The sequence below is a fragment of the Leptidea sinapis genome, chromosome 2, assembly GCF_905404315.1.
Source record: "Leptidea sinapis chromosome 2, ilLepSina1.1, whole genome shotgun sequence".
Taxonomy (NCBI): Eukaryota; Metazoa; Arthropoda; class Insecta; order Lepidoptera; family Pieridae; genus Leptidea; species Leptidea sinapis.
In genome coordinates this window covers 27763348-27775593 of record NC_066266.1, presented here as the reverse complement: position 1 = coordinate 27775593, position 12246 = coordinate 27763348, and the positions used below count along the sequence as shown (strand labels likewise).

The 12246-nt window shown below is 35.0% G+C and overlaps 2 protein-coding genes across 2 annotated transcripts; one reads left to right on the top strand and one right to left on the bottom strand.

Moving 5' to 3' along the window:
* Window positions 1-3911: 3911 nt before the first annotated feature.
* LOC126974774 (zinc finger protein 239-like) lies at window positions 3912-7151 on the top strand. The gene has a single exon (XM_050822449.1). The coding sequence runs from the start codon at window positions 4313-4315 to the stop codon at window positions 5282-5284; it is 972 nt and encodes a 323-aa protein (XP_050678406.1). The 5' UTR covers window positions 3912-4312; the 3' UTR covers window positions 5285-7151.
* Window positions 7152-9729: 2578 nt separating this feature from the next.
* LOC126974943 (gastrula zinc finger protein XlCGF26.1-like) lies at window positions 9730-11740 on the bottom strand. Its single transcript, XM_050822700.1, has one exon. It carries the CDS (start codon window positions 11633-11635, stop codon window positions 10421-10423), a length of 1215 nt encoding a protein of 404 aa, XP_050678657.1. The 5' UTR covers window positions 11636-11740; the 3' UTR covers window positions 9730-10420.
* Between the last annotated feature and the right edge of the window lie 506 nt (window positions 11741-12246).

The window sequence follows — 12246 nt, the reverse complement described above, 5'->3', positions numbered from 1 at the left end:
TAGTTTGAGCAAGATGGTCTTGTTACCAATGCTCTAAATAAATTAAACTAAACCAAACTCAATTAATATTCTTTCAAGCATTCTTTATTCACATGATCACATCACAATATTATTTATTTAATTAGCGTATTAAAATATTTTTATTGTATAATACTCAGTCTAGTTGTGCTAGGCTAGAAAAGGGATTAATTCGTATGTAGTGTACATCTAACGACCATCATTATGGAAAATGTGTTCTATATAAAACAGGAGGTCGAAGTGGAATTTGAAGACATTGAACAGGAATGTGCAGGTAATTATCATTTATCCAAAGGCTATATTTGTTAGTTGTAACTGTAACTGTGAATTAAGTAATTAACTAGAGAGATTTATTTAAAGTTAACAGTTGCAATAACTTAAGATTATTGATTTTGCTTTCGGGTATAGAGATCTAACGTTTAATAAAAACTCAATGGTGCAATACTATTTTTAAACTGACTGGATGAAGACGAAAATTTTGTTACTAAAAATGAAAACCAACTAATGTTCTAGCATATAGATATAGTTTATTATGTACCAAGTCATTTTTATTAGAGACATTAAATAACATAATTGTATGATTTTTTGGAAGTAGGGGACAAACAATACGTACCCTCCACACTAAGCAAGCAACACCAGATGCATTGCTGGTCATTTATGTTGTTGTGTACCTAGAAACACAGCAGTTGTTTCCAAAGTTTTGTAGTATGTGGTAGATAGATAGATCCTTGATATACTTTGGAGAAGTGTGCTGCTTCTACGAGGTGTTGTATCTTTATAGAACAACCTCACCTTATGGTGAGGATGTTTGTGCTGGGATCAGGTGAAACAGTTCTAGATAACATTACTATTATTATAATGCACTAGCACATCATTGTTTATCCTGCATTACATATGGATGTGAGACATGGGCACTTCACAATGAGCACCGAGACAGTCTTAAGTACTGCCAGAGGTCTATGGAACGAAGTATGATAGGATGGGAACACACAGACTAGACACAAATTAGAAATGAAGACCTGAGACAAAAAACAAAAGTAACCGACATACTTAATAAAATATATCAGCAGAAGTGGAGATGGACTGGCCACATGTTGAGAGATAGCCAAGAGGTTGCACAAGGAGCCAGAGGAGACCTCTAACAAGATAGGAGGATGAACTCAAACTCACAGCGGGCCCGAACTGCAGTAGAGTGACCCACAACAGACTCCAATGGAAAGAGCTATAGGAGGCCTTTGCCAAGTGGCACACTGAGTTAAGAGACATACTCTAACTCAGAATAAAAGGGCTCAATAGAATAGAATAGCAGATCATTGATCTGATGTGTGCATATCACTACATTAATTATGTTTACAGTTTAGTATTTCTTTAAATATTCATCTAGTCTATTTTTAAAGCTATTTACTGATTTTGCACTAATAACAGATTCTGATAAACTGTCTTGTATGCTTTCTTTAACTCTCAGGTTGTGACTTCATCTATAGGATCTACTTTACAGTTGATAACCTATTCAACCCCCATATTTGCATATTGGGAAATTGACTTGAGATGTCGCTCTTGTAGGATTTATATTAGGATTAATCCTAGAAGTGAGGGTTATCACTTTAAAAACATAACAAATTGTTCTGATTAACTGTTCCGTATGTTCACCACCTAATTTGATAGAAAGCTTTTCTAGGGTTCCTAGCAAACAGAGATGTGGTTAGTTTTAATGTATATCCTCTTGATTGGGTATTATGTCTCATGCTGCACATGTTGTTGATATCTCTTACAATATGGTGACCAGTTAACACTTTGAATCTCTATCAGATCTTCTTCTTGTCTATGTTGTTGTAATTCAAAATTCATTAACCTTCAAATTAATTAACCCTATCATATATAACCTTCAAATTACAAAGGACCCTTATATTATTTCACATTATAGCACCTGAATTAGCAATAATATTTAACAAATGCATAGATGTGGGTGTGTTCCCTGAGCTCATAAAATACAGCATAGTTATACCTTTGTTTAAATCGGGCAGTTCTTTTGACCCTGCTAATTTCAGTGCTGCTGTTTTTAGTCAAAAATGTTTGCTTCAGCAGCTACAAATGCATTTTTGTAAATTATTGAACAATAATCAATTTGGAGTCAATAGGGGCTTATCAACAATTAATGTTGGTCCTAGACTCATTGAACACATGTTTTACGCCTGGGGAGAGTCACAGGATCCATTGGGCATTTTTTGTGATTTATCCAAAGCATTTGACTGTGTTCACCATGAAACTTTACTCCTAAAAGCAAAGCATTATGGATTAAAAAATTGAGCCCTAAATCTGTTTAAATCATATTTAAGCAAAAGAGTTCAGATAGTCGATGTAAATAGCAAACAGTCTTTGGGTAATCCTGAGGGAATAGCTTTTCCACAGGGTTCTATTCGCGGTCCTTTCTTGTTTCTTATATATATTAACGATTGTTTGTGGTAGATGATAGCCATAAGATTGTATTGTTTGCTGATGATACTTCACTTATTTTGAAAGTGAAATGATATGCAGATATTGATGACAAGGTAAACAATGCACTCTCAAATGTAGTGTGTTGGATTGAGACGAATAAACTGTAATAATATATATAAAATAAAATCTTAAACAGTAAAAAAACAAAGTGCTTATGGTTCATTACACCAAACACAGCGGAGGTGCAAAAACCAATGTACTTATAAATGGCCAGAGATTGGAACTTGTGCACAGTACAGTCTTCTTGGGTATCACATTAGATAAAAAAATTTTGCTCTTAATAGTGATTTTCATTTTTCACTGTTCAGGCATTCTCTATAAATAAATTTAAATGTTTTATTAAAAAATGGCTCTATCGTAAATCTTACTGCTCCACAGATGAATATCTAAGTGATCGGGCAGCCTGGGTTAAGATAATGATTATCTTATAGCAATAGCAATGACAGTACAATATTGTATATTTTTATTAAAAAGAGCGCAAAAAAAGAATGCTTGGAGAGTTTCTTGCGCCACTTCCTCTATCTCAGAGCGCCATTTGTTTCCGCAGCGGTAGTAGCATCTAGTATATTGGAAATGACATCAAAAAGAATTTTAAAGGAATTTTGAAAAAATAAATGCCTTTTATGCCTTTTAATTAAAGGTTAAGGTAATGTTCACTAAATTCCAAACAAACATTATGGATTTGGAGTAGTTTTTTTCTACAGTTTATATTATTAGGTGCATATTAAAAACTTATTAACAGAGACAGTGTGATTGTTATGAACTGTCAGGCACCAGGAGAAAGGACTTTATTATTAACTGGCTGAGTCATCTACCTACACACATGACTAGCAACTTAGTGCTAATAAAAATAGTTGCTTCTCAAAAATTTTACAACTTTATTATAAAATATGAAGATATCGCAATATTTTTTATTAGATAAGGTCAAATTGTCTGAGCAATAAAACATAGAAGACTTTTATCAGTGGGAGGCTCCTTTGTACAGGATGCCGGCTAGATTATGGGTACCACAACGACGCCTATATCTGCCGTGAAGCATTAATGTTTAAGCATTACTGTGTTTCGGTCTGAAGGGCGCCGTAGCTAGTGAAATAACTGGGCAAATGAGACTTAACATCTTATAACTCAACGTGACGAGCGCAGTTGTAGTGCCGCTCATAATTTTTGGGGTTTTTCAAGAACCCTGAGTGGCACTGCATTGTAATGGGCAGGGCGTATTAATTACCATCAGCTGCGTCCTGCTCGTCTCGTCCCATATATTCATAAAAAAAAAATTGAAATTTATCCTGTAGTTTCTCTGTGATGCAACCCACAAAATGAAAACCTCTATCATTTTATTTATATAGATTGTAGCTTCGTAATATTTTCCAATAAATCTTTTTTTATTATTTCAGATGAAGCAGACATAGCAAGTAGTACTAAAGAAAATAATCTAAATGTACAAGAAAATTACAACATTAAAAGGGAAGGTAATTCCAGTGATACAACATCCGTGAATACAAATATTACAAAGAGAGAATATGTCCCAGTCCAAAATGTAGAAGAAAATGAAATCAACATTAAAAGGGAAAGTAATTTCAGTCATACAACATCCGTGAATACAAATATTACAAAGAGAGAATTTGTCCCAGTCCAAAATGTACAAGAAAATGAAATCAACATTAAAAGGGAAAGTAATTCCAGTCATACAACATCCGTGAATACAAATATTACAAAGAGAGAATTTGTCCCAGTCCAAAATGTACAACAAAATGAAATCAACATTAAAAGGGAAAGTAATTCCAGTCATACAACATCCATGAATACAAATATGATAAAGAGGGAATATGTCCCAGTCGAAATAATAGAAGATACCAGAAAAGAAGAATTCTTCAACATGGAAGTACATAAAATAGAAATTGAAATAGAAAACTCAGAACTTTCCGATAACATTAACAAAGAATTGTCAAATACAGAAACACAAAGCTTCAATAAGATTGTCGCACCTGATAATATTCAACCAAATACGAATAATAAGCAACAACAAGATAAGTCGTTAATTGTAAATGGTAACCGAAATTCAAAGTCAAGTATTAGAATGCAAATGTATAGAAACCGCTACAAATGTAAAATATGTGGTAAGACTTTTGATCGACCTGGTGTTTTGAAAGGACATATTGCTATACATACTGGTATAAATCAGCTTTCATGTGGTGTATGTGGTAAGGCTTTCACTCATTCTGGCGCATTGAACCAACATATTAAATCACATACTGATGAAAAGCCCTATTCATGTAATGTATGTTCTAAAAGTTTCAAGTACTCAAATACATTGAAGAAACATAGTAATATACATACTGGTGAAAAAAAGTTTACATGTAATACATGTGGTAAGACTTTCACACAATCTGGCGCATTAACTTCTCATAACAGATTACATACCGGTGAAAAGCCGTATTCATGTCGTTTATGTGGTAGGAGCTTCACTCAATCTGGCGCATTGAACATGCATCTTCGAATACATACTGGCGAGAAGCTCTATTCATGTGATGAATGTGGTAAGAGTTTCAAACAGTCGTCGGCTTTAAAAGCACATCATAAAATACACACTGGTGAAAAACCGTATTCTTGTAATACGTGTGGCAAATCTTTCGTTCATTCATTTAATTTGAAGACACATATTAAAGTACATAGTAATGAAAAGCCCTTTACATGTATTACATGTGGTAAGAGCTATAAAGAATCTGATAAATTAATGAAGCATGTTATTAAGGAAGGTCATGTACCGTAACTGTCACAATATGGACAGACATTATGATGAAGATTAGCAATAAATATATCTTGATAAATTCAATATTATTCACGTCTGATTTTAGTATTGTCTAAATGGGCGATGTCGGAATTGTCGTTGGACATACCGAATTAATATAAATCTTGCCATCCAATTTCAGATGTGGCTAAAACTAAGTATCTCTTAGCACGAGGGAGGAGGTGCTCCCTCACCCCTGATACTGCTCCCATCACTAGGTAATGCACCATTCCACAGAAAAATGCATTATAACCTAATATCAAATTATGACATTTTTTGAAAGGTCAAATATTTGTTATACAGTCCACTACAAAATATTTCAATTTCATATCAAATATTTATTGGGCGATGTATATGTTTCTTCAATATGATCCCTTCCAGAAAATGTACGAAACAGATGTGTTACGAAATTTAAAAAAAATTGTGGTAAAGTTTACTATAGCATAAACACAGACTGGGAATGAAGCGAACACCCTCAGGCTCTTAAATTATAAATGTTTATTGTACGATATCACATTGTAATCCATATTTTTATATAAAAAAATCCCGCTGAGTATCATGCGCCCATTCTTCTCAGGTCAGTCAATTTTGAATGGGTGGCAGTTTTTGACGTTCAATAAGTGATTTTGAATCCTATTTTGAATAAAAATATTTGAATTTCAATGTAATACTTAAGCTCACCAAATATACCATACCGAGCACTCCCCATGATATATGTATAAAGTAAAATAATATAATACAGTTAAATTTAAATAAATTAAAATACAATATATACCGTCGAAGATGCATAGAAAAGTCAAGCCGATTAGAGATGACTTGATCGTCGATGATTCAAGCCGCTCTTCGTTGTATGCGGTCAAATGGAAGAAGCTGGTACTATGGAGCACCCGCCCAGAGGTGAGAACAGTACTCCATGTGAGGCCGAATTTTTGCCTTATAGTGAAGTACTCTCTCGCCTTATTAATTACACCTAGCTCGATAGATTGACGCGGAGTATGCCAATATAAGAAGTGGCAGTTAGAGGAGTGATCTCAAATCGAGGATATTCCCTCGATATAGTAATAATAATAATATTTTTTATTTGACACACATGAAACGTTACATTGCTACAGAAATAAGAAAAAAAGAAAAATTACAACTAAAACTAACCTAGAAGATATTTTACATAAAATAAATAAATTACTTTCCCAAGATATTACATAGCAGTGTGTGTCAAAAGGGATGCTACTCAGGTTACCTGTGACAATTGGTCACAGCACTGATTTTCAGTAGCTTGACGTCGCGGTGAGCGATAAATTATTAGGCAATTATAAATATTTATCCCAACATAATATTATATAATAAATCAAAGGGAAAAGTTCAACGTAGTACTATTAATGCCTATTATTTTTGACCAACCAGAGCTGGCCAATCTGACTCATCATTACGTATTTTTTTATTTTTAGTCGAAAGTTTGAAATTGTACTAAGGTCACGCATTGGTGGAGGCAGGTTGTTCCAACATAAGGTCGCGCTATAACGAAAGCTACCTTTGAAGGCAGCTGTATAATGTTAAGGCACGTCTATTATCTAGTGTGATAGGACTTCTTAGTGTACAAACTTATTTATTTATTTACTCAACCAATAAAATTTTGTCTTCCTTGGATTGAACTGGACAAAATTTTATCAATCCTATTCCGTTATTCGAATTTTCGTTAACAAAAATGACATTTGTCTTGATTAAAATAGATTTTCATGTAAATGTAATTTACCTACCATGCTTACATTCATGTGCAAAATACCATAATTATACATTTATTCACAATGTTTTTCTAGAATGTAATTATAATAAATAATATAGTTTCAATGAACAGTTGTTTTTCTTGTAAAAGTGGTTTGCATTTTGTAAGGGCACGCCCAAGATCCCTGTGGTGTTACAGCGTGTTCACACGGAGAATTGCCGGATGTGATTTTTTCAGGATACTGTTTAGTCACAATATAGTTTACATGTATGGGTTCACTCCAAGCAGGCAGAGAACTTGCCCTGCCTGGACCCTCTGAGGATCATACGCTTCTTAATGAAAGGAATCAGTCTAGAGAATACAATTTAAATCCCGGCACACGTTTCCTACTCAGTAGCATCGTTATTTCCACAGCTCATTGTTTTTTAGACATAGGAAGTCGATGGTAGGGATACTAGCGCAAGCAGGGGCACAATAGATCCCAGGATTTAAGTCTATCTAAATCCCCTACTCATGATAAAAAAAATGGGTTGACACGTGCATTCAGTTTGAAGATTCAGCAAAAAACCCAAATGGGCAAAACTCAACATCCAAATTTGCGACTACAATCAAATTCGCTGACACGGCAAAACACTGAATACGATTCAGGGACAATACCATTTTAATGCATGCGTTCACACCAGCGCAGATTCGTTTTTTTACAGAATGCCGCAAAAATCCATATACTGCAAGTCGGGCAATTAGTAGATTATCGGTAGTACTGCTCATTATTATTAGTAGGTAAAAAACTAACTTGATCCTTTCTCAATTGGCCTATTAGAGTTTTAAAGGATCTCACCGTTGTTCGTCTTTTCACAAGTGCGTTAAACAGAAATCTTAGGACGCCTCTAACTGCGATAATAGGTACCAATATATGATAGCAAGACTGTTCACGTCCATCGCTTCCAAATGATAGTGAGAGACTGCGCAGCTTTCCTGCAAAAAACCGATAGTAGATTCACAAGATGACACACCATCCAGTTTTTCACAGAAAAATAAAACCTAACACCGAGTGAACAGAGTATTTTGTTCTGCCGTAAATGGTAAAAATCCAATCCAGTAAAAGGTGTCTTCGTGTGAACGTAGCGTAACCCGTTGTCTGGATTCTTCAGGTCCTGTGTACCATGTTCACCTCACCTCACCAACCGCTGCGACGTTTTGGAAGAATCTAGAGTTCTCCCACGCTCTTCAATGCAGATCTGACACCGGCAAAAAATAACATCGTCCGATAAGTTCGACTTACGCCATCTAATATAAGATACAATCTTGTCCTCCTTTATTTATTTGGAAGAGGACCAATGAGCGTACGGATAACCTGATGTTAAGTGATCACTGCGGCCCACATTCTCTTGCAACACCAGAGGAATCACAGGAGAGTTGCCGGCCTTTAAGGAAGGTGTACGCGCTTTTTTTAAAGTTACCCATGTCATATCGTCCCGGAAACACCGCACAAGAAAGCTCATTCCATAGCTTTGTCAATAAATCTAATAAACAAAATAACCGCCTCTGACACTAGATGAACAAGCGAATAGAGCACCTCTATAATATAATAGATCACAAAAATAACGCGCTAGGTGTGTGTCCGCACTACCGGTAAGACATTTACGAAATGCCGCACAGCAGTGATTTCTCTTTGTGAGATTAGATAGTCATCATCATCAGCCGGAAGACGTCCTCCGCTGGACAAAGATCTCCACGACGATTAGTCCTGCGCTGCCCTCATCAAACCTATTCGGGCGATCTTGACCAGATCGTCGGTCCAAATCCGGTACGTGGTCGCCATTCGAGGACGTTACTGCCCGTCTGTCCGTCAAGCTATTCGCCCTACCCACTGCCACTTTAGTTTCGTAATCATTTGGGCTATGGCGGTGACGTTGGTTCTCCTACGGATCTCTTCATTTCTGATTCGATCTCGCAGGGAAACTCCGACCATAGCCCTCTGAGCGACCATGAGCTTTCTCATAAGGCCCATAGCTACCGACCACGTCTGCGTACCGTAAGTCATCACTGGCAACAAACACTGGTTGAAAACCTGCTTCCCGAATGCTGCCTATCCGAGTTGGATTCGACGAGTAACCTCTTTCGCGAAATTGGACCTAACTAACAGGATTGTTAGTCCAAGGTAGACGCACTTGCCAACACTTTCGAGAGTACAGTTCCCAATTGTTGCGGGAGTCATCCCATTGAATGGATGGCTATAGTATGTTGAAAAGGACATTGTTCTGTTAGTTTTAACTAGACTTACAATTTTTCACCAGTGGGAGGCTCCTTTGCACAGGATGCCGTCTAGATTATAGGTACGACAACGGCGCCTATTTCTCCGTGAAGTAATAATGAGTAAGAATTATTATGTTTCGGTCTGAAGGTCGCGGTAGCTAGTGAAATTACTGGGCAAATGAGACTCTTAGGAGAATCTTAATTCTCGACGTGACGAGCTCAATTGTAGTGCCGCTCAGAGGTTTTGTGTTTTTCAATAATCCTGACCGGCACTGCATTGTAATGGGCAGGGCGTATCAATTACCATCAGCTGAACGTCCTGCTCGTCTCGTCCTTTATTGTCATAAAAAAATTATGATTTCACTATTTATATAATATAATATTATGTCTAGGTCAATATAAATTTTTCATCACAGATATTGATGGAAAGTAAGTGAATAAAATACTAATAAATACTAGTATTTTGTTTATTTTTCTAGTATGTACATCTTGTTGTATATATTCATGTGGCAATACCGGCTTGCTGAATGAATTATATCACTTTTACACAAATGATCTCACCCCAAACTAGGCATAGCCGGTACTATGGGTACAAGACAACGATATATTTAATACAATATACTTAATTAAACATACATAAATACATATAAACATCCATGACTCGGAAACAAACATTCATATTCATCATATAAATGTTTGCACCCGGGACGGGTTGGAATCCTGGTAGGTGCAAGCTCTAGCTAAGTGGGCAGGGTCACTTATATTTTTCAATCAATAGTTAATTACAATTTCTTGTTTTTTTAAAAGTGGATAACTTCTGGGATTAATTACATAAATTAAAATTGAACACAAAATTTATGACCGATGCGGAACTCGAATCCACATCCTCTCACGTTCCATGCGAGCGCTTTTCCACCGAGCCAACCGTTCCAGTGACGTATAGTTCATAAATGTCTTTGTTCAACTCTCAGGTTTTGTGGCTTCAACTTCTTCTTCAACTGTAAAGTAGATCCTGTAGATGGATACTAAAAAGTTTCTTGAAAAATAAAACATTCTACTTCTTCTCTTTTAAAATCTTGTGTTTTCTTTAATTTATGTAAAATATACGAAAACTACCTCCCTCTGCATCTCTTTAATAACTATTATAATACATTATCAGTTGCAATTTGCATTTCAGTCTTTTCACTGGTATGCATTTTATTATGTTTCTTCATGTTGCCAAAATCATTGAAACTCTTACCACATACATTACATGAGTATGGCTTTTCACCAGTATGTATTCGAGTATGTCTCCTCAAATCACCAGATTTACTGAAACTCTTTTCACATAGTTTACATGAATAGGGTTTTTCACCTGTATGTGTTCTATTATGTGCTTTCAATTTATATGGATTATTGAAACTTTTTCCACACACGTTACATGTAAAGGTTTCTTCCTCATTAGTATGAATTTTGTTATGTCTCTTTAATGCACTAGGATGATGGAAACTGATATCACATATGGTACATGAATACAGCTTATCACCCGCATGTATTTTCTTATGTAGCTTCATATTACCATATTCATAGAAACTTTTACCGCACACATCACATGAATGCCTCTTTTCACCTGTATGTATTCTACAATGTCTTTTCAAATTGTCAGAACTATTGAATTTTTTACCACAAATATCACATGCATAGCCTCTTTCACCGGTATGTATTGCATTATGTCTCTTCAATGCACTTGATTGATTAAAACCCCTACCGCATATTTTACATGAATATACCTTTTCACCAGTATGTATACTATTATGTCTTTTCAAGTCACCAGATCTATTGAAACATTTCCCACATATATCACAAGAATAAGGTTTTTCAGCCGTATGTGTCCTGCTATGTGTCTTCATATTACTAGAATCGAAGAAACTCTTTCCACACACTTTGCATGGATACTTCCTTTCACCTACATGTACTCTTTTAGTATGTCTATTCAAATTATCCGAACTATTGAAGCATTTACCACAATCATTACATACATACTCTTTTTTCTCAGTATGTATTGTAATATGTCTCTTCAATAAACTGGCATGACGGAAACTCTTACCACATACATTACATGTATACGGTTTTTCATTGCCATGTATTGAATTTTGTTTGCTTTGAAAATCGTTTGTATTTAGGGATTGCTCTTCTGTTTCTTTATTATTTGTATTGGATTCATCATTTTCAGATAGCAATAACTTATCGTCACTTTTAATTTCTGCATTTGATATTTTCTGTGTAATATTTTCAGAAGACATCGAGTTGCTTTCATCCAAAGTATCCGTTGTTTTTGATAAGATAATGTTTTTTTCGGTGCAGCTGTTGTTTTTCATTTTTTTGACAGATGCATCATCATTACTATTTTCACTTATTCGTTTATTGAATATGTTATTTTCTAGTACAATTTTATTATTTTCTGTATCATTTTCCTCTCCTGTTTTTGCTTTACCTGTAACAATGAGATGAACTTAATATTTTTATATTCTGAAACATAGCTTCTGTGGGTATCATCAGATAATTTCTTAATTCGATATCAAGAATACAAGATACGAAGGGAACACATAGTAAAAGTATAAAAGATAAATAAAGTATAAACCATGTTTGCGCCAAAGTAGTATATTTGGACCTATATTGTTCCTGATCTATAGAGCAGATTAAAAAAGTACTGTCACTGCAGTATATGAAGATGACAATGCAGATATGTATTATATTTTATTGTATGTTCGTATTAAAGAAAACCAAAGTAAATTATCTAATTTATTAATTTATTTACTAAGGCTTACCAACTAGATACATAATTTTACATAAGTATATGAATAAAATAAAAAAAACTTCATACAAAGCTTGTAAAGAAAAATCAACGGGGCCGCCTTTCTACGCATTTCCAGGGAATCAATTTCAAGTTTAATTAGCCTTTTTTGGTAAATATAAATATGATAAGTTT